The sequence below is a fragment of the Sphaerodactylus townsendi genome, linkage group LG11, assembly GCF_021028975.2.
Source record: "Sphaerodactylus townsendi isolate TG3544 linkage group LG11, MPM_Stown_v2.3, whole genome shotgun sequence".
NCBI classification, from domain to species: Eukaryota; Metazoa; Chordata; class Lepidosauria; order Squamata; family Sphaerodactylidae; genus Sphaerodactylus; species Sphaerodactylus townsendi.
Window position 1 is genome coordinate 68,870,278 of NC_059435.1, and position 25,820 is coordinate 68,896,097.

At 44.5% G+C, this 25,820-nt stretch overlaps 1 protein-coding gene across 5 annotated transcripts in view; it reads right to left on the reverse strand.

Annotated features, from left to right (window-relative positions):
- The window catches only part of DPP6 (dipeptidyl peptidase like 6), a 643,433-nt gene that overhangs the window by 79,309 nt on the left and 538,304 nt on the right, over positions 1–25,820 (reverse strand). For all 5 annotated transcript variants that reach the window (XM_048511783.1, XM_048511785.1, XM_048511782.1 and 2 more), the window contains exons 9-10: positions 4,311–4,465; positions 1,088–1,185 (exon numbers count right to left, since the gene is read on the reverse strand). In XM_048511783.1, the coding sequence (XP_048367740.1) occupies positions 1,088–1,185; positions 4,311–4,465 (253 nt within the window). The remainder of the gene's footprint in view (positions 1–1,087; positions 1,186–4,310; positions 4,466–25,820) is intronic.

A 25,820-nucleotide genomic window follows, 5' to 3' on the forward strand; every position in this document is an offset into this window, starting at 1 on the left:
ACCTCTGCGGGACCATTCGCATGGACGGTCCTGCTGGAAGCAGCGCCGGCGACACAGCCTTCACACAGGCTGCACTGCTCCCAAAAACTGCTTACCTCCCGTCACCTTCTGTTGCGTTGTGGAGGCCAGGGGACATGCCCCCTCCGGCCAGAGCGACGACCCTGGAGAATGAGGCCAGGGGGCGTGTCTCCTGGCCTCCACAACGTGACAGAAGGTGACCGGAGGTAAGCAGCATTTGGGAGGGCCAGGGGAGAAATGCTGGCTTCCACTCGGTGCCGTTCGCATGGCACCAAATGGAAGCTGGCATTTGCAAAAAATCTTGCTCCCCGAGTGAGGTTTGAAAACACCGTTTGGGTGGGAACTGAGCGCCGCTGCAGCAATTTTGCAGCGGCAGCTGTGCGAACGGTCCCCGCCAAAATGGTGCTTTACCGGCCCAACGCCACCGCTTTTGGCCCGTGCGGAAAGGGCCAAAGGGTTGCTTTTGTCCTTTAAAGTCTACATGGCTTGGATCTGTGATGTCAGAAGGACTCTCTTCTCCCATACAGGAATTAGGATCACTGGGAGAGGTCCTTCTGAATGTTCCACCAATTGAAGGAACATCCAGTTGCTAATGATTGCTAACGTGAATTGGAAGTGGATTATTCACCTTGTGCAAAAGTAGCTTAAGACAAGTTTTCTCCATGACATTCCAGCATGTAAGCAAATAGCAGCCAAGAGAGGCATGACCCTGTCTTCAGAGCAGATCAGTCAACAAGAAAGGAGGAGACGCCAAAAGCAGAGATTGTGAGAAATCAGAGGTAATTTTATGGTACCAGTGCTTTGTCTTGTCTTATTTTAAGTAGCTACAGAGTACATTTTATCTCACTCTTCCTTCAATGAGCAAAATACATCAGTTTCCCCTCTTTTGTGTTACCCTCATAGCAACTCTGTGCATGGTAGGTTAGGCTGAGTGACCAGCCCAAGTGAGCTTTGGAGTGAGCTTTGTGGCAAAGGAGAGATTTGAACGTGGGTCTCGTAATCCATAACCAAACACCCTAATCACTATACCACTCTGGCTCTTGACTAGTACAGTTCACTCAAAACAAACCTCATTCTCGGATCATCTGGAGGGGTCATTTCCAAGTCATGGGGGGGTCCATTCAAACCAATGACATGCAAGGAAATGCTTGGATTTTCTGCCCCAACCTAAAAGAAAAAAGGAACATGGTATCACTGTTCTTTAAATAACACGCCATGATATGACATTACAAACCAAAAAAAGGGACATATTCTGGTCACAACTAGAATCACCTAGTGCTGAGGAAAGCCGACTTCGGCCAACTTTAATCCTGTTTTTCCAATTACTATTCTGCTAGCAAGGGCCCCACAACTATGTAGGAGAAGAAGAGTTTGGATTTATACCCCACCTTTCTCCACTGTAAGGAGACTCAACGTGGTTTACAAACTCTTTTTCCTTTCTCTCCCCACAACAGACTCCTTGTGAGGTAGGTGGGGCTGACAGAGTTCTGTGTCTAGCCTAAGGTGACCCAGCAGGCATCATGTGTAGGAGTGGGGAAACAAATTCAGCTCACCAGATAAAAGTCTGCTGCTCATGTGGAGGAGTGGGGAATAAACTCAGTTCTCCAAATGACAGTACTCCTAACCACTATACCATGCTGGCTCTGTATTGGCCAGAAGGGATATAATCCTCCTATCATGACTGCTGCTGATTTACATGACTGCTGCTGATTTGCTAGTGGTTGTCCAGTACATTACTACCCCAACCTTCCTCTAAGGAGCTCAAGACAGCAGACCCAATTCTTCATTCTCCTACACCGGGTTGTTATCCTGACAACAACCCAGTGAAGGAGACTGGGTAGAAAGAGAGTGACCGTGGTCCTCTGGTGAGCTTCAATGCAGTTCAGAGAACTGAATCTTGGTTTCCCTATTTTCTGTCTCTTTGCTGTAAGTCTTGGTGTATTCCATGTTACAGATTTCCTTGAGAGCCTTGAGAAAGGTTGAAGAGTGGGCCATACATGTGTGTGCATATTTACATGTGAATACATTCACATATGCACACACAAAGACTCACAGTGCCATTTTAAACAGGATTACATCCTTGAAAGCCCACTGAAGTCATGGGTGAAATTCTGCTTAGGACAGCCCTGTTAGGTGCTGGGTTAGCAAAACCTAGGTCCACTATCCTGCCACTGGAGGACGGAGACGCTTGTTATTTCCAAGCACTCTCTGTTGTTATTATTATATAGATATCTTGATATATCAATATGCCATTGCGTTTTTGAGATACTAGAAGGAAGGATGCTGCTATCTCTAAGCTCCCTTTAGCCTTGGATGCCACCTTGGAATTCCACATAAAGAAAGGAAATGCCCGTGTGGCATGGGTTCTGTGGAAACAGTATCTCATATGCTGTTGGATTGTCCTTTTTATGAGATAGGTAGGAAGAAGCACATAATCCCCTTCCTGCATGGAAGTGAAGGCATTACAGTTAAACAGAAGGTTATATATCTTTTAAACAGCCACAACTACGAGCTGTTGGAAGCGGTGGCTAAATTTTTTAATGGTGTTATTTTAGCTCGTCAGAAGTTGTAAAGGCTGTTATTGTCTTGCAGTGTTGATGTTAAACTATTTATATGCCATTAAAGGTATTCGAAATCAATATATCAATATTAGAGATGTTGGTGTGCTTTGGCTAAGCCTGTGTGAGTGAACTTCTTTTCTGTGACTTGAAGCAGCCAACAACATGTGTGTGTGTGGTTGGGGGGGGGGGTTGAGAGGGAAGGCGTGGATACCAATGTGAGGGTGTGGGAAAGTTGGCTGTGGGTGGAGGGAAAATCTCCGGGGCAAAGCTGTGCTCACTGGCAAATCTGTCCTGCTCTGGTGGCGAAGCAAATGAAAATGGCCCTAGGAGTGGTGTCACTTGCGGAGAAAATGGAACATGAAAGCAGGGCTCAGGGAAATACAGCTGTACAAGAAATCTTGCTGTGGCAGACATTCACCTCCATCGCACAACAGACACCTTGTGCATAATCAGTCTTAGAATTTGTGAATGATCAGCTCTAGGATTAAAACTCAAGGGGCAGCTAAGGGTATTACATATGGGTATTACATATGTTCTCCCCCTCCCCCCTCCCCGGAAACAAAGAAGCTGTGGGTAGCTTCTGTCTGAATCACAGATTAGTTTACAAATTAGCACAGCTTCCAACAGCAAAGCAAATCTGCTGCTTGCTGAGCTGGCATTAGGACATCGAGAGGCAATCATAGCTTTTCCTTCATGAGTATGAAAGATGCTTGGGTGGGTACGATTTTGGTGGGTGAACGGATAGCCAAGAGTTGAAGCAGTCTCAGCTAAGGTGAAGTTAGCAGCAATGTAATTACAGTATCAATCTTTCAAAGTAAACCTTACTGGGGGTGGGGGAGGGGAGAGAGAGAGAGATCTGTCAGAATAAATACTAATGGAAAGTGTCATAAAACCCTGGAGTGGTTTGGACACTAAATATGACACTGGTCTACAGGGAGTATTGGTGTGTTGCAACGAGGTTCTTTACTAAAGGTTTCAGCAGTTCCCTGTGCAAACACCAGATCATTAATGACACATGGAATGACATCACACTGCAGCATTTACTCGGAAGACAAGGTTTCTGGGGTAGTTTGCCATTTCCCTTCCCAGTCATCAATACTTGCAAGCTAAAAAGATTGTGCCCATGTAACGATGGCTCAGTTGAATCTCTGGCCCACCAATTACTACACTGTCTCAGATTCAAGGAAATCAGATCTAAGTATGTGAATCTTACTCCTTTACATTTACCCCATCTCCACGATTTAATTAGGTTACACTACTTGTTGGACAATCCTGATACTTCTCTCTGTATGATAGTGGCAGACTTTCTCCTGGAAATTACTAAACACCACTAGATTTCCTTTGACCTAACATTTATTTCGTGTATTGTACATGCTTTTTAGTCTGTTTTTTATTATTGTTGTACTGCTGTCTATGCCAATAAAGGCTTGCTAAGCACAGCAAGCTAGGTACTCATTTTCTCGACCTCAGAAGGCTAGAAGGCTGAGTCAACTTCAAGCCAGCTACCTGAAACCAACTTCTGTTGGGATTGAACTCAGGTTGTGAGCAGAGCTTCAACTGCAACACTGCAGCTTACTACTCTGTGCCATGGGACACATGGACGATCAAGGTAATTTCTTTAAAAATTGACTCTGCTTTTCTTTACGTTAAGCGACTTGTTCTTCTGTTTTAATCAAGTGACAGTAAAACACAAATCCTGAATGTTAGCATGTTGACTTGCTTCCATCTTACCTTTGGATAATGATATGTTTTTACTTTGGGGTAAAGATCATTGGTGTACATCGGTATCTCCATAGTGGGGACTTTGGAGTCATTAATGGTTGCGTACGCTAACCTTGTGCCATCCGGAGACCACCAGTGTGCAATATGAGTCTTCAGAATCTCCTCTAGATAAAGAAAGAGGAAAAAAAGAAGATAAGTTACATCTCAAATGCTAGCTAGCCATGAAACTGAAGAGCAGAGAAGTCAGGACAGTTTGTATGGTCCCCTTCAGTCATCCTTAAGACAAGCCTGTGTTAATTACAACACCAACCTGCACACTTGTCTGTTTGGACATTAAATATGACACTGATCTACAGGGAGTGTAGCAGCAGGATTCTTCACTTAAGAACATGATACAGGGTGGATAAAAATCAATGATTTTTTAAATCAAAAATCATATTTTTAAACTTAATTTGAGTTTTTAAAAATTTGCATCAATTTTTAACTAAAACGCTCTCTGAGGAAAAATCTATCTAAAGATAGTTTTGTATGTAAGATACCTTATAGTCCAAAGATTATTGATTGTTTAATAAGGACACTAGTTTATTAATTACATAGCATGAAACTATATATATATATTTAAAAATAGTAAATGAATTAAATTCATTTCATTTTTAAATGTTTTTGGCAAATGAATTCCATTAATCCATTCACAATGTCAGCAGCTTCTGGAGGTTTCTGTAAGAGTATTTTGGGCAGTTTTTTCATCTAAAAGGTATCATCACTGATGCTTGGTTTCATTTGCAGTTCTCAAAACTGAATTTGTGCCTGCAGAGATAACATGCCTCTCCTTCACAGAAAAAAAAACCAGTTATTAAAAACATACAGATTTGAGAAAAAGACTCTAATCCCACTGTTCCTTTAAAAATCTAAGTACGCAGAATTACCTCTAAAGTTTCAAGAAGAATATTTGGAGTGGAATAGCTTGGCAAGCTGCAAAAATGAAGCCTTTTGAGCAGAATACTCCACAAGTCTTAGTATCTTTGTGAGAGGTTTATCATATTATTCTCTCCCTGGAGCATAAAATCTATAATGTCAGCAGGCCATAAAACAGACCCAGTTTGGCAATATTTTAATGAAGTTCAACAAATGAAGTGCAACGAAGAAATGCAAGGTCTGGTGGCCCGAATGAAACTGAAGATTATTCACATTGTGATCATTTTATAATTATCTATCAATGTACTTCTAACAGTATAACTCTAAAAGTAATGCAACAATTATGATTTCTAAAATGAAACCTTCATCTAGTTGTAAATATTGGGATTGATAACAGCAAGAAAACATCTTTACGTAGAAAACCATGATTTAAATCGAGTCATACTGACAAGTGATTTAGTCATGATTTAAAAAGATTTGATTTAAATCAAATCTACCCTGACATGGTATTTAACTTACTTTAAAAAAAAAGTACTATCCAATGTCCGTGAAAAATGTATTCGCAAAAACAACCACTACACAAGGAATTATTGACTGTAGAGATGTTAACTGTTACCATCTGGCAGACGATACAGGTCTATCAAAACTAGGACAAAGAGGCTTAGAGACAGCTTCTACTCTAGAGCTGTGGCGATGCTGAACTCCGGGGCTTCGTGTTGATGTGTTTGGGGCTGTGTAGTGATGGGTGGAGGAAGGGGAAAGTGAGGATGGGGTATGAGTCTGGAATTGTGTGCATCGAGGAATGCTGCTGTAAATTTTCGTTGTGCGTGCACAATGACAATAAATGCTTATGCTTATGCAAACTTAAAATGCATGTGCTATTGCAGGGCTTTACCAATATTAAAACACAAGAAAATTCTGAACATGATACAGTACAGATTTAAAGGGGAGTTAGATGGATTCATGGAGGATAGGACCATCAGGGGCTATCAGCCATGGTTAGCAAGGAGAACTTCCAAATTCAAAGATAGCAAATCTTTGTAAATAGCAGTAAGTATCAAGAGAAGGCCGTGGCTTCAGTGCCTTGTTAATGGCCTTCTAGGGTGACTGGATGCTAACCTAGATGGATTATTGGTCTGATCCAGCAGGGCTCTTCTTAGGGTAACTAAACCCAATCCCAAACATTGTGGATTTCGACGATGGTCTGATGAAAGAATCCCACCTCTTGGGAAAAGTTTGACTTCACAAGACCCCCTCGCTAGTTTTATCTGACACATTCATGTATTACATAAGTGCACTTTCCCAAAGATTTTGGTACACAGTCCTTAGATGATGGATTTTAAGATATAAATACAGTGTCCATTTGGGCAATTCTTTATGAAACTCAGTATGGCACGGTGGTTAAGAGTGGTGGATTTCCCACTCCTACACATGAAGCCTGCTGGGTGATCTTGGGCCAGTCAAAGTTCTCTCAGAACTCTCTCAGTCTCCCCTACTTCACAAGGCACCTGCTGTGGGAGGGAGAAGGGAAGGTGATTGTAAGTCTCTTTGAGACTTCTTCAAGGGAGAGAAAAGTGGGATACAAAATCAACGTCTCTTCTTCTACTCCTCTTCATCAGAAAAAAACACACACATTCAGAACAGCTCTTCTAGGGACCTGGGTAATGGTTAGACTTGTAGGCCTACTATTACACACAACAGACTCGACGGCAGAATCCACAAGTCACCTTGCTGGAATCTCAGATATGAAAACTTTGCTGCTTTTCCAAAAAAGGCAGCTGATTTTTCCCAAGACTCTTTGATTACTTAAGGTAAATATTACATGAACTAAGGGCAACAACTGAAGTTTGCTCTTAAGCAGCGTGGTTTTTTTCTCCCAGTTCAGTTGACTTAATAATATATGGGAAATACTGGGAGTGCCGAACAATCGATTTGACTCGCCACATAGTGACGGGCTACTGCTCATTATATTTTCCACCCCTGCTTTTGTTTTTAGCTTTCACATCAGGAACAACTCTCAATTACTCATAGGAAGGGACTAAAGAGAGGGCTGGCAGGTCCTTGACACTTCCGCATTAATTAGGAATTACATTCTTCTGCAAATATCTTCCTCAGATCTCTCCAGATTAATGAACCACTTCGTGAGATGATCACATGAGATTTAAGACAGAACTTGGAAAGCACGGGATGGTCGGCTGCATAGATTTCCATGAATTCCTTGGGAAAGGATTTTTTTAATTAGAAAAAGAATTGCACATGTGAGTAATTTCAGGAGAGGGGTCTTTCACAAACTACAGGTGAAAAAAAAGAGCTGGCACCTTTGTGATTAATTTTGTATGAGAGCATGCGAAGAGGTCTCAGAAGCAATACCCAGTTCATCAGGTGCATATAAACAGGGTTGGAGATGGGGGAGAGACACATCTTCACATGCATTTAGATAGTACCCAGAAAGATACTTGGGTGAGGAGAAATCTAATTCTCCCCTTTCCTCCCCTCACTATCATCTGCAGATCCAGGTTCCCCCTTGCTTGCTGCTTCTTCCACTTCGGTTGTGAAGGGCAGCCTCTGTTCCTATTCTCCGGTCAACATGATTCATCTGAATCACCGACATTCTTGTTCAAGTTTCTCTATTACGTGGTGGAAATGGAAAGTGTCATCAAGTCGCAGCTCCTATCCAAGTACTAACCTGGGCCAACTCTGCTTAGCTTTTAATATCTGATGAGATCAAGCTAGCCTGGGCCATCCATGACAGGACTTCTTATGAGAGGCTCCGTAAAAAACTGCTTAGAAGATAGATCATGAGAAGAATGACTCCTGCAGCTCTTATGGTTTCCTCAAGGCCACTCAGTGAACAGCCAACTTGTAAGACTTGGACCACCCTCTCCATTGATCTGGGTTTCACTGCATGGTGAATGCAATAAAGAATATCCAGGAATAATTTTGCAGCCCACAGGAGTAGAGCAAAGCACTTCTGACAGGTTACCATCCAGGCTCTGTTTTAAAACCTTCAAAGAAGGAGACTCCACCACACTCCTTGACAGTATATTCCATGGTTGATCGTCTTATACCATTGGGAAGTTCTTCCTAATGTTGAGGTGGAATCCCGTTTCCTGCACCTTGAATCCACTGCTCCATGTCCTGATCTCTGGAGCAGCAGAAAACAAGCTTGCTCCCTCTTCAACTTGACATCTCTTCAAATATTTAAATATGGCTATCATGTCACCCCCTAACCATCTCTTCTCCAGACGAAACATATCTAAAAGACAATATTGGAGTTCAATGAGGCACAGAACCATGCATGAAAATTTGATCCAGTGATCCCAGAATATGATGCCATGTTGGTTGCTCAGCACCAAATATCCTCCTGTCCAGATTTTACTAAATCATGATTTCCAATAGTAGAATCATCATACTTCTTTCAAAGGAACACTGCAGGGAAACCAACTTTGTGATGAGTACAAAATTGGATTCCGCTTATATGGACAAGCCCGATGATTTCTGACCCATTGCAGTTACAATCATAGACATATTGTGCTATTCTGGAACAGAAGGATGAAATATTTGTGTGTGTGTGTGGTGGTGGTGGGTCGCACTAATATTACCAATATGTGCCAGCTAAATATATAAAGAGTATGCCTGGCTCAATTATGCCATGAACATTCTGGGAAATATGATCTGAAGATAACTGAAAACCTACATAATACAATAGGACAAATTAATGAATGTCCTCAGAGAACGTTCTCCAGCAAAAAGTCACATGACATACCTCAATATCTCTCTTAAAAGTTCTCCACGGACACTTGGCAGCAAGCCCAAGGTTAATTTTATTGGCAAAGTGATGGATAATTGCATTTCCATCACACTTCAGAGGGATGCAAAATTCTTACTGATGTTGAACTGGGAAAACTTGGGTTAGGTTAGGGTTTTCCACATTAGCCTCCTTACATTCATGCTCAACACTGGCTTTCATGATTTGTTGGAGCTAAAAGAGAAGACCCTCCCTCCAACTTCAGAGTGTTGTCCTCACTGTGAACCCTGCAGAGCAAAAAGAACGTTCTGTGTTGGGGCAGAAAACAACACTAGCCTGAGATAATAAAAACCACGAAGCCAAGAACTTAACATTTGTAGCCCACAATTTCCTTGTGTTTGAAAAGGTACAGTGTGGCCATCTGTTGTCTATCCATGATGCTATGGGGCTGATTTAATACTGAGGGGAAATCAGCATAGCTTCTGTAGACCAAAGTATTGACTTACTAAACCTTTTGGAATATTTTTCCCCACCAAAAGGAAAATTAGGGATAAATCATTTGGCATTATAGAGTTCTCAGTAAATTAACCATCATGGGATAATAGATGAGTGCACCGGTGGTAAAAGTTTGAAGAATAGCAAGCAGAGAGCAGGTGCACAGAGTTTTCATAAACAATGGGGAAATGGGATCCCCTAAAGACTTCTACAGGGACAGCTGCTATTTAATATTCATAAATGACCTGGGTCAAGGTCGAACAATGTGGTCAGGTTTGCTCCAAATTATTCAGGATGGGGGAAACCCAAGCTGAATGGAAGAAAATATCTCCAAATTGGGTTCCGTCCATCCACAAGTTTTATGTTTTATGCTGATTGACAGAACGTAGTTTTATTTACTTCATGGTTATGAGCAGCTTTGGGTATACTTTTATGCAGAAAGGTGACATTAACATTTCTAAAGGAGCTAAATAAAACAGCAAGGTGGACTGGCAATCTCAAATAGCAAATGAGGCTCAATGTGATGCACAACGGAGCAAAGAAAATCTCAACTTCACATATGACCAAGTGGGATTTGAACTAGCTGTGATTATCCAGAAAAGATCTTGGGGTTGTGATGGACAGCTGCAGGAAAATGTCAACGCAGTGTGAATGGTAGTAAAAAAAACCCCCTGTGGTTGAGATTTAGAGAAGGGTTGAAAATAAATGTTCAATAATAATTTTTTAATATGTGGAGTGACAGCCACATTTGGAATACTGTATACTGTGCTGGTTCAACTGTATCATAGAAGCTGTGCAAAGCTGGAAAAGGCACAGAAAATAGCAAACAAATGTAAGACTAAGGCCCTTTCTGCACGGGCCAAAGGGCGCCCCTGCACCAGCAGGAATTCTGCCGGCGGAGGGGTGGGGGCTGTTCGCACGGGAGCGTGCAAGCGGCCCCCACAGAGGCCAGCGCAGGAGAGGCGGCTCCATGCGGAGCCGCCTCTTCCTCGTCCCACTCACCTTGTCGCCTTCGTCGCCCTGCTGGCCTCCTAAGACCCGCCCATGCTGCCCTCCGACTCTCCCACTCACCTCGTCGCCTTCGTCGCCCTGCTGACCTCCTAAGACCCACCCACGCTGCCCTCCGACCTCCAGGAAGTCCGGAGGACACAGCCCGAAGGAGAATAGCAGGAAACCAGACAAGGCAGCTCATGATGAGGTGAGTGGGAGAGGGACGGGGAAAACAGCGAGGGAGGTTTTTGGAGGCGGCCTGACGCTGCCCTGGGGGAGGGGGAGGGGAGCCAGGTCGGCGCTGCTGCATTTTTGCAGCACCGCCTGTGCGAATGGCTCCCTGGGGATGGCGTTTTTGCTGTCCCCAGGGCGCCGTAAATGGCCCGTGCAGAAAGGGCCTAAGACTGAGTTTTTTAAAATTTTGGTTAGCTAAAGGTCAACTACAGTGGAAAATGATAAAAGTTTGCAACATTAAGAATGTTGTGGAGAAACCTGGAATATATATATATTTTCCTCTTGGAACTTTGGGTCAGCCCTCTGAAATCAGTTGGCAATAGATAAAGGCCAGAAAATAAAAATTTTCTTCACCGGTGAATAAGTGACTTATGGAATCTGATGCCACAAAATGTGGAGCTGTTATCACTCTTGAAACTGTTGCTCATCAACTCCATGGAGTGCCATCTAGTTCCAGTACTATAGGAAAGATTCTTTAACCCCCTGCTATCTCAACCCCCTGCATAATTTAATAATTTAGACCAAGAGACTGCTCTAAATGGATCCTTGGTTTATATTCTCACATGTATTGCCTGAGGAACGTTCACTCTATGACACTGGAACTTTTAAAGAATCTTAGGTAGTAGGACAAGAAAAAACCTCCACCCCAAACCTAGAAGAAGAAGAAGAAGAAGAAGAAGAAGAAGAAGAAGAAGAGGAGGAGGAGGAGGAGGAGGAGGAGGAGGAGGAGGAGGAGGAGGAGGAGGAGGAGTTTGGATTTATATCCACCCCCCTTTCTCTCCTGTAGGAGACTCAAAGGGGCTTACAATCTCCTTGCCCTTCCCCCCTCACAACAAACACCCTGTGAGGTAGGTGGGGCTGAGAGAGCTCCGAGAAGCTGTGACTAGCCCAAGGTCACCCAGCTGGCGTGTGTTGGAGCGCACAGGCTAATCTGAATTCCCCAGATAAGCCTCCACAGCTCAGGCGGCAGAGCAGGGAATCAAACCCGGTTCCTCCAGATTAGATACACGAGCTCTTAACCTCCTGCGCCACTGCTGCGTAGTCCAGACAGACAATACTGAGCTGGATGGACTTAGTGCTGGCGAGCCAGCATGCTGCAGTAACTAAGAGAAGCAGACTCTAATCTGGAGAACAGGCTTGATTCCCCACTCCTCCACATGAGCAGTGGACTCTGATCTGGAGAATTGGATTTGATTCCCTGCTCTTCCACATGAGTTACATACTCTGATCTGGAGAATCAGGTTTGTTTTCTCCACTCCTCCATGTGAAGCCTGCCCGGTGACTCTCGACCAGTCACAGTTCTCTCTGAACTCTCAGCCACACCTATCTCACAAGGTCTCTATTGTGGGGAGAAGGGAAGGAAGGCCACTTTGAAACTCCTTAAAGGTAGAGGAAAGCAGGGAATAAAAACCAACTCTTCTTCTTGTAGCGCATACATCACAGTACCGATATATCAAGCTTACAATAGTTTTAATTTCTGGGGTGCTGTGTGGTTTCCGGGCTGTATGGTCGTGTTCTAGCAGCATTCTCTCCTGACGTTTCACCTGCATCTGTGGCTGGCATCTTCAGAGGATCTGATCAGCCCGGAAACCACACAGCACCCCAGTGATTCCGGCCATGAAAGCCTTCGACAATACAGTTTTAATTTCCTTTGAGAGAGGAAAGTTTTTGTTGAAGGCATTGTGGTAACAATCACCCATCTCACAGTGAAATTGACAAGTTCTATGGGCTAGTAATGGAAACTTAAATCGGACAAAGGACTAAATGCCAAATGACTTTAAGAAATCACGCTGGAAAAAAAAATCAGTTCAGCACTTGGAATGGAGCTTTCTTCTCTGGTTGTGGTTTTAAGATTGCAGGATAAGTTTCCAGTGTTCTGTAATGTATTGAATGGAGAACCAAACTACCGTATGAAGGCTGTATGAAGAGTCACGAATAGGAAGGGATTTGAAACCAGAGTAAACAGGGCAACTTCGGCATTCATTGCTGGCCAAAACAACCCTGGCTCTCTACGTCCTCTGAGAATGATTCTGGGAAAATAATATATTGAAAAGCTACACTGCTGAATTAGTCATTCACCGGCAGCATTCAACCTTCACGTATTTCCCACTAATATTAGTTGAAGCGAGACAATAAGACCATGCTATCAACACTCCCTTTCCCCCCTGCCTGCCACTGAACAGGATCAATAGTGCTCTTTTTATAAAGAGAAAGAAAATAAGCATGTTTCCCTGCAACTTACACAGTTTCCATTTCCGCTGCAATTTTCTTCTAGCATGAACTGCCACTCAGATTTGATGTAGTGCATGATATATTTATTACAGATAATCTCGGGCCTCTGTAACGGCTAGATCATGTATTGCTACAGTTCTGAATGGAGAGGAAATAGATATTTATTAAGTCACGGCAGTGGGGCACCCAAATAAGTGTTTTGCATGTGAGATTGATTCTCACAGTAGCACAGTCCCCGCTGTATCCGAGGATGTTGTTCTTCTTGATTACTTTTCTGTAGAAAACAAAGCGTGCATGCAATTAAACAGCTCTAAGCTTTGGATTATGCCAGAGTCTCCTGTGAACTCCTTTCTGGCCTTTATCCTACTCCTCCATCAACCAGGGGCTTTCCATTTAAATTTTTTTAAACTGGACACTGGCACCAAAGGACCCATTCAATGAGCACACCCGAAGATGCCTTATGCCAAGTCAGACCATCTGCCCATCAAAGTCCACTCAGCCTGGCCATGGCTTCCCAGAGTAGGGATATTTCACATCACCTACCACCTGATCCTTTTAGAGGAGATGTTGGGGATTGAACTTACAGCCTTTTCATTCATTCATTCATTCATTCATTCATTCATTCATTCATTCATTCATTCATTCATTCATTCATTCATTCATTCATTCATTCATTCATTCATTATCAATTTTATATACCGCCCCTCCCCCAAAGGGCTCTGGGCGGTGAACAACATAATAATAACAGCAATAACATTAAAATCCCAATTAAAACAGCGAATTAAATAAAATTGCAGCGGCATCCGACAAAATCTTCATAAAAAGTAATACACCCACCCTGGAAACAGACCCAAAAAGCTGAGGGCCCCATAGAAATTAAGGGCCCAGGAGCCGTGAAAAGGAGGGAAGCGGCGGAGAGGTGGCGACATCAGCTGGTCGGCCCCTCCAAACGCCTGTGGTGTGGAACAATGCACGATAGTCTTTACAGGCCCCATGGAACTCTCCAAGATCCCCGGCGAGCCCGGATAGGCTGGTGGTAAAGTGTTCCAGCGGGCAGGGGCCAGGGCTGTAAAGGCCCTGGCCCCGGTAGAGGCCAACCGCATCATCGAGGGGCTAGGGACAACTAGCAAGTTGGCCTCTGCCGAACGCAGAGGCCGCAGAGGGACATATGGGGTGAGACGTTCCCGAAGGTATGAAGGTCCCAGACCGCGTAAGGCCTTAAAGGTGAGTACCCACACCTTATGAATGATTCAGAACTCAACTGGAAGCCAAGTATGACAAGCAGAGGTTCTTACACTGAGCTGCAGCCTTCCTCTGTTGCCTTCTCCCAACAGAAGTGAAACCTAGCACCTTTGCAGTGTCGGAGCCAAACTGCTTATAGATTTTTTTTCTCAGTGTTTTGTCTTTTGAACAACACATCTTCCCATGCCATGGCTCTAAAGATGCCAGCCATAAATGTGGACGAAACATTAGGATCTAAAACTATCAGACCATGGCCTGAGAAACCCACAACAGCTGGTCTTAACAGCTTACTTCTGCCAGCAAAAGAGCCCCAAAGTAAAACAAGAAAGTGAGAAGTATCATCTAGTCCAGAAACCTGGAAGGCCAACAAACAGGGCATAGAAGTGCAGGTCTTCCCCCAGTGTTGCCCTGGTACACAGAAGGTGCGTTGCCTCTGGTTTTCTTCAGGTGTCTTGGCTAGCAGCCATTTGTGGAGCTATTCACCAGGAATCTGCCCAATCCCGTTTCAAATCCATCTATGCTAGTAGCCACTGTGACATAGTGGTTAAGAGCAGCGGACGATGATCTGGCAGACCAGGTTTGATCCCCCACTCCTTCACTTGAAGCCTGCTGGGTGACCTTTGGCCAGTTACGGTTCTTTCAGAACTATCTCAGCTGATGTGGATCTCCTAATATCTCCATTCTTGTAAACTTTATGGAGGTTGCCATGAGTTTGATGTGACTTGATGGCACTTAAGAACATAAGAACATAAGAACAAGCCAGCTGGATCAGACCAAAGTCCATCTAGTCCAGCTCTCTGCTACTCGCAGTGGCCCACCAGGTGCCTTTGGGAGCTCACATGTAGGATGTGAACGCAATGGCCTTCTGCGGCTGTTGCTCCCGATCACCTGGTCTGCTAAGGCATTTGCAATCTCAGATCAAGGAGGATCAAGATTGGTAGCCATAAATCGACTTCTCCTCCATAAATCTGTCCAAGCCCCTTTTAAAGCTATCCAGGTTAGTGGCCATCACCACCTCCTGTGGCAGCATATTCCAAACACCAATCACACGTTGCGTGAAGAAGTGTTTCCTTTTATTAGTCCTAATTCTTCCCCCCAGCATTTTCAATGAATGCCCCCTGGTTCTAGTATTGTGAGAAAGAGAGAAAAATTTCTCTCTGTCAACATTTTCTACCCCATGCATAATTTTGTAGACTTCAATCATATCCCCCCTCAGACGTCTCCTCTCCAAACTAAAGAGTCCCAAACGCTGCAGCCTCTCCTCATAGGGAAAGTGCTCCAGTCCCTCAATCATCCTTGTTGCCCTTCTCTGCACTTTTTCTATCTCCTCAATATCCTTTTTGAGATGCGGCGACCAGAACTGGACACAGTACTCCAAGTGCGGTTGCACCACTGTTTTATATAAGGGCATGACAATCTTTGCAGTTTTATTATCAATTCCTTTTCTAATGATCCCCAGCATAGAGTTTGCCTTTTTTACAGCTGCCATGCATTGAGTTGACATACCCATGGAACTATCAACTAAGACACCTAAATCCCTTTCCTGGTCTGTGACTGATAGCACTGACCCCTGTAGCGTGTATGTGAAGTTTGGATTTTTTGCCCCTATGTGCATCACTTTACATTTTGCTACATTGAACTGCATTTGCCATTTCTGAGCCCACTCACCTAATTTATCAAGGTCCGCTTGGAGCTCTTCGCAATCCTTTGTGGTTCTCACCACCCTACATAATTTGGTATCATCTGCAAACTTGGCCACCACGCTACCCACCCCTACTTCCAGGTCATTTATGAATAGGTTAAAGAGCACTGGTCCCAAAACGGATCCTTGGGGGACACCACTCCCGACATCTCTCCATTGTGAGAACTTCCCATTTACACCCACTCTTTGCTTCCTGTTTCTCAACCAGTTTTTAATCCATAGGAGGACTTCCCCTCTTATTCCTTCATTACTGAGTTTTCTCAACAGTCTCTGGTGAGGAACTTTGTCAAAAGCCTTTTGGAAATCCAAGTAGACAATGTCCACTGGTTCCCCCTTATCCACATGTCTGTTTACACCCTCAAAGAACTCTAGTAAGTTTGTAAGACAGGATTTGCCTCTGCAAAAGCCATGCTGACTCTTTCTCAGCAGGTCTTGCTTTTCTACATGTTTTATAATTTTATCTTTAATGATAGATTCTACTAATTTACCAGGAACAGATGTCAAACTGACTGGCCTGTAATTTCCCGGGTCCCCCCTAGATCCTTTCTTAAAGATTGGTGTGACATTGGCCATCTTCCAGTCTTCAGGGATGGAGCCTGATTTCAGGGATAAGTTGCATATTAAAGTGAGAAGATCAGCAATTTCATGCTTGAGCTCTTTAAGAACTCTTGGGTGAATGCAATCTGGGCCAGGGGATTTGGTAACATTTAGTTTATCAATGGCTGCCAGAACTTCTTCCTTGTCTACCACTATCTTCGCTAGTTCCTCGGATTCGCCTCCTAAGAAGCTTGGTTCAGGTGCAGGAATGTTCCTCACCTCCTCTTGGGTGAAGACAGATGCAAAGAATTCATTCAGCTTCTCTGCAATCTCCCTGCCATCTTTTAGCACACCCTTTGTTCCTTTGTCATCTAACGGGCCTACCGCTTCCCTTGCTGGCTTCCTGCTTTTGATGTACTTGAAGAACTGTTTGTTGCTGGTCTTGATGTTCGCAGCCATGCGTTCCTCATAATCCTTTTTTGCCTCCCTTACAGCTAACTTGCTTCTCTTTTGCCACCATTTGTGTTCCCTCTCATTATCTTCATCAGCCAAACTGGACTTCCATTTTCTAAAAGACATTTTCTTTTTTCTGATAATTTCCTCAACCTCTCTTGTTAACCATGGTGGCTTTCTTTTGGACTGGGTGCTGCCTTTTCTAACCTGTGGAACACATTCCAGCTGAGCTTTTATTACTGTGTTTTTAAATAACCTCCAAGCATTTTGGACAGTTTTGACTCTTTTGATTTTCCCTTTCAGCTTCCTGCGCACTATCCCCCTCATCTTTGAGAAATTTCCCTTTCTGAAGGCGAATGCTGGCTTGCCGATAGTAGTTGCCACTTCGTTCGCATGCTGAGATACTGAATCTGACAGCATTGTGGTCGCTGTTCCCTATAGGCTCAGCTAACACTGACTTCCTGCACCAGGTCCTGGGTCCCACATAGAATTAGATCTGGGATCCCGCCTCTCCTGGTTGGTTCCACAACCATCTGCTCTAAACCACAGTCATTTAGCATATCCAGGGTACTCTCTCCCTTACTATGACCTGAACGTGCATTTTTCCAGTTTATATGGGGATAGTTAAAATCACTTACATTACCACTACATTTTGTTTTTTGTTGGCCTCTCCTAATTTCTTTTTCCATCTCCAGAATCCTCTTGTGCACTTTGGTCAGGGGGACGATAATATATTCCTAATATTAAACTGTCCCTTCACACCTGGTATTGATATCCACGAGTGATTCTGTAGGGGTTCAACTCCCCTTGCATTGTCTATCTTATGTGATACTATGCTCTCTGTGCTGTAAGGGCAACTCAACCCCCAATGCACCCTGTCCTATCCTTCCTATAGAGCCTGTAGCCTGGTATAACAGCATCCCACTGGTTCTCCTCATTCCACCATGTCTCTGTAATGCCCACTATATCAAAGTCCTCCTTCAAAACTCTGTACTCCAGCTCCCCCATTTTAGGTCAAAGGCTTCTACTATTGGCATAGAGACACCTGTATACCCTTTCTTTGTCCTTAACCTGGGATTTATGTGCTTTACCCTCAAGTCTTTTGTAGACACTATCCCTTGTCACATGCACATTGCTATGTTCCTCGCTTGTATGTGGTTGATTTAGAAAAACCTCCCTCTCTGTTTGCATCCCCATAGATACTGTATTCCGAACCGAAGTCACCTCAGCTCCTGTCGGCTTTCCCACTTCACACACACACACACGCACGCACGCACGCACGCACGCACGCACGCACGCACGCACGCACGCACGCACGCACGCACGCACACACAGAGACCTACGGACTGTGAATTGCACCATTTAATTAAAGAATGAAAATAAGCCCTTTGAGAATATTTCTGAAAACTGCTCAAGTTCAGATGTGCCCTAAGGAAAAGAGCTTTCCAGTGGTCTGGCAGACACCCAAAAAGCCTGCCTTCCTGCCCAAACTAAGCATGTGAACAGAATAAGCAACTGTGTTTCATATTAATCTGAGATGTCGCAATGGAGGATGGGGAGAAGGAAGTTTGGTACGAGGATTTCAGCAAAAGATGTTCTGGGCTAGTTTCAGCAGCTGCATAGTTTTAAGTCTCTGTGTACAAAGTGCTATCAAGTCACAGCTGGCTTACAGTACCCCAGTAATATGACCAAGCCAAATACACGTTTTAAATACACAGGCACAAAAATTTGTCACCTGCTTCGAGATAATTTGGATTTTCATCGGCTAACAGTCTTCCAACCTTGTCTGAACAAGCTGAAAATCTGTCAAGGAGAAGGAGAACAATCTTTGCCCCTAACTCCTTACAAAAAGGACAGTGGAAGAAAAGATGACCAATAGTCTTAACTTCTGCAGAACAAGGACATATTCATTCTGAAAAAGGAATCTTCTTCCATCTGCCTTCCTTTTCTCTGTATTAAGAAAGTGAAATTCAGTTAAACGGGCACTGAAGCTTCGGTTTGAAGGAAGGACCAGGCTGGCTGGGTGTGCTTGTCTCTCACAGGCCCTTTCCGCACGGGCCATTTACAGCGGCCCAGGGACGGCAAAAACGCCATCCCCAGGCAGCTGTTCACACAGGAGGCGCTGCTGGATCGCAGCAGCACCGTCCTGGCCGCCCAGGAGCAGCTTGAAGCCGCTCCTAATAACCTCGCTCATTTAGCGCGGTTACTATAAAACGCCGTCTTCCCATTGGCGCGGTGCGAACCGCACCGCTGGGAAGACGGCGCTTTCCCCGTCCCCTCCACTCACCTCATCCTCCAGCATGCTCTGGAGGCTGTCAGGGACCCGCCCACGCTGCCCTCCGACCTCCAGGGGTCGGAGGGAAGCGTGGGCAGATCCCTGACGGACTCCAGAGTGATGCTGGAGGACGAGGTGAGGGGGGGGGGGATGCAGAAGAGGTGGCTCCGTGCGAAGCCACCTCTTCTGCGCCGGCTTCTGCAGGGCTGCTCACACGCTCCCGTGAGAATGGCCCCCCTCTCCACCGGCATAATTTCTGCCAGTGGAGAGGCACCCTTAGCTTGATGGTCATGACTGAAAGCAGCCATTTTTTCCAGGGAAACTGATCTCTGCAGACCGGATATCAGTTGTAATTCCAGGGGATCTCCAACCACCAGTGGAGACTGGCAAACCATTCCCCAGACTTCCATATCAGTCTAGGGATACTGACTGATGGTAAACCAGTGTCTGGAAACTACGGACCACATGCAAAGGCCTGTATGATGGACTTCTCTCCCACAAAGGAAAAAAGGAAGCAAGAATGTGGGGCTACAACTCTTAGTGCCTTGTTTTCTAGGAGCAAGGAACAACTTGCAATGGTATAAGATGTTCCCTGAAGTCTCAAGAGGCCCAGCCCAGACACAGCCTTAACACCACATCTACTGTTTGAGAGAATTCCTGTTCCGACAAATATTCTTGCACTGCCGCTCCACAAGGGATGCAAGTCCCTGCAAGAAAAGTGGCATAGAAGATCAGGTCATAAATGTGTCAAAAACATTTTTTTCCCTGCCAGACACAATTAAATGTTGTGTAAAAAAAATGGAGAAACTGGAAAACATCTGCAAAAAACAAGTCACGGGGGAAGGATGTTCACATTCATAAAGGACTATATACGGCTTCATTAAAAACCCAGAGCAACTTATTAATTCTCTTCTCGCTTTACTTTCCTCCACTGAATTGTTTCATTCAAGAGAAGAAACAGTTTGGAATTTCAATTAGGTTCTCCGCACCGGCTGAAAAAAAGAGTCCTGGAAACGAACCCTGAATCTTCGCTCTTGCTAAAAGCCATTTCTAATCAAAGGCCTTCTATTTGCATCGTACATTGTTTGCCTGTAATCACACAAGATTATTCTCAGCCGGCATCTTTTCAAATAATTGTTGTGACTGTCAAACACAACAATAGTATGACCCAGCCACAAGGAAATTATCTAACCACAAGATGGCGATATAGATTTTTGAATAATGGAATAAAGGCGCAAGTTAGTAAAAAATTGTCTTAACGCTTACCGCTCTACGAACAAGGATGTATTTCAGGGTGTATTCCACTCAATGGGCAAAGAAATCCATCTTTTGTCATTTAAGATGCGTCGTTAAGCGAAACGATACTCTTCTAAGCCCACTGACTTCAACATTGTTGTTATCACAGAGAGTATCAGATGTGGACAACTGCATGAATCAATGAATGCATTGGTACAGATCGAAGGACATAATTTGGGCAGGATGTCTGCTACGGAAGCACATTTGCTATGTTTTGTTCAGACATTCTTTTTATCTAATTTGAGCTCCAGGGTAAATGGATGCTTCCACATACTATGCAAACGGCACTGATTGGCTGGGACTGATGATGTCACTGAACTACCTCCTACCTGTAGAAAGTTTTAAATTGACTCTGCTCTGTTATTTTTTATTAAAAGAGGATGGATTTACATTTAACTGAACACACGCTGTGCTTTGAAAGGTGGACAGCCAGCCTGAAGTAGTCCACGGAGGAGTGCCTCAGGACTGAATAAGCTTTTCCCTTTCATAGTGAAGGTGAACGGAACCCAGAATCACCCCAAGGGAGAAAAAAACTCCTCAAAGCATCTTATATTCATGTGTCTGACTTTTTCTGAATGCACACTTTAAAATGTTTTGACAAAGGAAATAAAATGTTGCCTCCAAGGAGTTCCACATTTTTTTTACCCCAAAATGTTTTATTTCCAGCCTCAAATTGTTTTAAATGCATCCTCAAGATTAGTGCTTCTTTTGGCTAAAACATTTTCAAAATGAGCTGACTTGCTGTGTGATCTCTTTAAAACATTTCCCATGCCTCTCTGCAGTCCTGGGACTTCCTCAGCGACATTTTTTGAGCTTGCTCTGTTCCGTCTTGCCTGCTTATTCGTCTGCTCTGGTTTTGAAAAATTTTGTGGGGGTAAAATCCACGAAGCATCGATTACACGAGCTACGGCGAATCACATCACGAAGGATGCAAGCACTGAAGCATCTAATCTGCAAATCATTTTTTTAAAACCTGGGGGGGGGGGGGAATCACAAAATGGTAGCCAGGAATTGGTTTTTTTGGACGGGGGTTGAATGAGGACAAATGGGCGGGATTGAAAATGTTTGCAAAATGTTTGCAATAAAGGGTTAATGCTGTCCAGTTTCACTTTTCTTTGTTATTGTTAGTTTGGCAGATGTATCAGAATTCATGTAGCAGTGCTAGCAGTATAACACCCACTCCGAATAGAGTATCCCAAGAAACACCCCAAACTCTGAGTCTCATGGGAAGGGGAGGGTCTGGCAACGTCACTAAATATATATCAACATTTCTTATCAGGTTAGGCTTGGAGATCTCCCTGAATAATGACAGATCTCCAGGTCAGCCCCCCCCCCCCTGGAGTAAATGGCTATTCAGGAGGGTGGACTATATGGCATTACACCCTACTGAACATCTTCTCTTCCCCCAGTTTCATTCTCCCCAGCCTCTCCCCCCCTCAAAAAAAATCTCCAGGAAATTCTCAACCTGGAGCAGGTAACCCTGTGTCATAGTGACTGTGCCCATCGGTCAATGTTTCATGCTCAGATTGGCAGCAGTCCTCCAGGGTCTCAGTCAGAGGTCTTCACATCATCTAACGCCTGGTCCTTTTAACTGGAGAGAAGAGGAATTGAACTTGAGATCGTCTGCATGCCATCCACATGCTCCAACACTGAGTCATGGGCTCTCCTGAATAGCAGTGCTCATGGTCATACTTCCACACATCGCTAGGAATGGTACTGCCTTGCCTTAGAGCAGTGGTGGCAAACCTTTGGCACTCCAAACGTTATGGACTACAATTCCCATCAGCCCCTGCCAGCATGGCCAATTGGCCATACTGGAAGGGGCTGATGGGAATTGTAGTCCATAACATCTGGAGTGCCAACGATTCGCCACCACGGCCTTAGAGAATGTGCCCCATATGAATCAAAGAAGTACAACACTCATACACAAACACACAACAACACTGATATCTCCACTGTACATAGGCAGTAGCCTTCACAAGGAGATACACCTGGAAACAGTAGGCACAGCCATTTAGTGCATGGGTTGACTGACAGCCCTGAGACTGCAAGGGTTTGGGATCCAAGAGACCTGGGAACCCCTCCTCCTAGAAGAAGGGGGGGGGTTTCCTCTGCATTTATGTTTGCTGTTGATTTGCAAATGAGAATTCCAGACACATCTTTCATTACTCAAGTAACAGATATGCAGCCACAGTGTGTGACGGAAGGCGCTTCCTTCTCAGGTAGGCTAGATGAATGGCAGGCTACACCGTATGACAGATGAATTTATGCTTTTGGAAAGGGAGAGGATTAAACGCCGTGTTCATATCTACATGAGTCAGACAAATGACTTCAGGATTGCTCAGCCCTGCACAGTTTTGCCCAAGAGCAGGATGATAACTGTGTGCAGGATTATATGGTGAGCATAGCTATACAGTATAACTATAACTGTGAGTATAACAGTGAGCAAGATTATAACTATATATCTGTGTGCTCATTTTCCTTCTCTGCCCAATTTAGTCCGAGGTAAAGACTTCACACTTTGCTAACAGCAATTGCCTCCCCGGCTAATTTTTGCTAACAGAAAACAATCAAAATCCATCCCATCAGCAATAGCCCATCAGACTGGCAGTTCTCCTATTTTCTTTGGAAGTGGGACGGAGACACATCTTTCTATCACAATGCATGTCCCACCTTTCTGCCAGGGCAGGACTGAACAAGTGGCCTCCAAAAAGACTCTTGGGGTACTCAAACTATAAATGGATCACCTTGTAGAAATGTAGACAGTTGGCTCAGGTAATTTAATTTCTCTCTTGACTCAGCCCCAGAATGCCCCCGCCACGGCTCTACCCGGGGCGTCATGCCCCCCTGTCCCGTGGGCACTACGCCATTGGAACAGCTCTGTCTTACAGACCCTGAGGAATTGCCTCAGATCCCGCAGGGCCCAGGTCTCACTGGACAGAGCCTCCCATTCAGCTGGTGCCAGGGCAAAGAACACCCAGGCCCTGGTCAAGGCTAGGCAGATATCTTTTGGGCCAGGGATTACCCGCAGAGTGTTATTTGGCTGAATGCAAAACAAACAGTTCACAAAGCCTTTCAGTCAAAATGGCATTTTGGAAAACACATAAAATCCTGGAGAGAGATTTGTTTCAGATTGTCTTTAAAAAGCAAGCAAACACTCTGCCCCCTCCTCCTCCTCCAAAAGGGGATTGGGCATTTCATTTTAAAACCTAAAGGTGACATTAGGCCAGCATTAGGGATTCAGGGACAATGCAGATTATGTTTCTGATCTTCTTTGGTATATTATTTGCTCTCTTCCACTTTATTTCAGTCATTTAAATGCACAACCGCTAAGGCTTATTCTGAAGGGGAGGGGAAGAGAGGATAAGCTAAAAGTCTGACCACAAGGTGGCATGTAATGTTCAAAAATCTTTTCTCAGTAGACTGGCTTTCAGACTATAGCTGCGGAAACCACAGTGATGGGGAGGGGGGGGGAGAGAAACTAGTGGAGCCCATTACCACCCCAGAAGCCCACCCTCCCACCAAATATAAGGATATGAAAATCTAGGACACCCCCCACTTGTTTGCAAAATAGCACTTCGCGCTTTGACTTCAGTTCGGTACAATTCGGTGCTCTGAAGTAGCTCAGCTGGGAATGCATGATTCCAGGGTTGCTTTTAATTGTCCGTGCTCATCTTTTCTAATGCAGATTAGTCACCCCTTAATGCCCTTAAAGCGGCTTTTTGTACTCACATCCCCACAGCAGTAAAAGAGGCGGATTGTGTTCCCACGCTGCCAAGGCATGCTGAGGACCAAGCAGGGATTCGTGATGCATGAGCATACATGGAATCAGAAGGATGCAGCAGCATTATCAGGGAAATCTTGGGTATGTGGAGTCTGACTGAAATGACTGGTTACTTTTTGCCCCTGCAAGTCCCCCAAAGCCAACAGAACCTAAGAAAAGCCCTGCTGGATCAGACCAGTAGCCAGTCTAGTCCAGCATCCCGTCTCACACAGTTACTATGAAGGACCAACACAACAGGGCATAGAGAGGAGGAGGAGTAGTTTGGATTTATATTCCCCCTTTCTCTCCTGCAGGAGACTCAAAGGGGCTTACAATCTCCTTGCCCTTCCCCCCTCACAACAAACACCCTGTGAGGTAGGTGGGGCTGAGAGAGCTCCGAGAAGCTGTGACTAGCCCAAGGTCACCCAGCTGGCGTGTGTGGGAGTGCACAGGCTAATCTGAATTCCCCAGATAAGCCTCCACAGCTCAGGCGGCAGAGCTGGGAATCAAACCCGGTTCCTCCAGATTAGATACACAAGCTCTTAACCTCCTACGCCACTGCTGCTCCTAATCTAGAGGACAAGGCTTTCCCCTGATGTTATCTCCTGGCGCTGGGATTCAGAGGTTAACTGCCTCTGAATGTGGAGGTTCTTCCATTTCCTAAATTGGGACAAGGATAATTTGAAAGGCTGTTTTGAACATGCTTCGAGGCACTTTCATCTCAAATTATGGGTGTGTTAAGTACTTTTATGCCATTTCTTACTCACGATGACCCTATCAATTAATAACCTCCAAAATATCCTATCAACAGCTTTACTGAGGTCTTGCAGACTGAGCGCCGTGGCTTCTTGTACAGAGTCAATCCATCTCATGTTGGGTCTTCTTCTTTTCCTGCTGCCTTCCACTTTTCCTAGCATTATCGCCTTTTCCAGTTAGTCTTTTCTTCTCATAATGTGTCCAAAGTGCAACAGCTCAGTGTAGTCATTTTAGCTTTCAGGGAGAGTTCTGGCTTGATTTGCTCTAGAACACATAGATTTGTCTTTCTGGCAGTCCACGATATTGATAAAACTCTACTCCAACACCGCATGTCAACTGAATCAACTTTCTAGCCACAATCAACTTTGATTGCCGAGGAAAGGCTTTCGGGGCTGACGGAGCATCACATTCTTGCAGTTTGAAAATGTCAGCTGTTTGCCCCTTGTTCAGTGTGGAAACGTGCCCTTAATGTCACATTTACACTTCAGATAATCATCGCTGATTCGATCCTCCTTGCTAGCACTTTCTCAGTGAGCAAACTTCCAGTGATTTCAAGTGACAAACGAGGAGCTGTTGACAGTTGAGGGCAGCTGTACTCTGCATTTCAGAGCTACGCAACTTAAGAATCTGTAAAGCCAACCAGATATCCAGTTTTGTGCAGTGACTAAAATGCAGCAGGGACAGATTGCAAGGGAAAAAAACTATTTAACATTCTCCAGGCATTGACACAATGTGACATCTGTAGGGAATAATGGGGGAACATCTGTTTGCTCCTCCTGATCTGGAATCTCAGCCTTTGCTCGGGAAAGGAATAGCAAATGTAGAAGGAAGGCAAACACAGACTAACGTAGTTGCCTTGGTTATGGGCCAAGGCTTAGCAG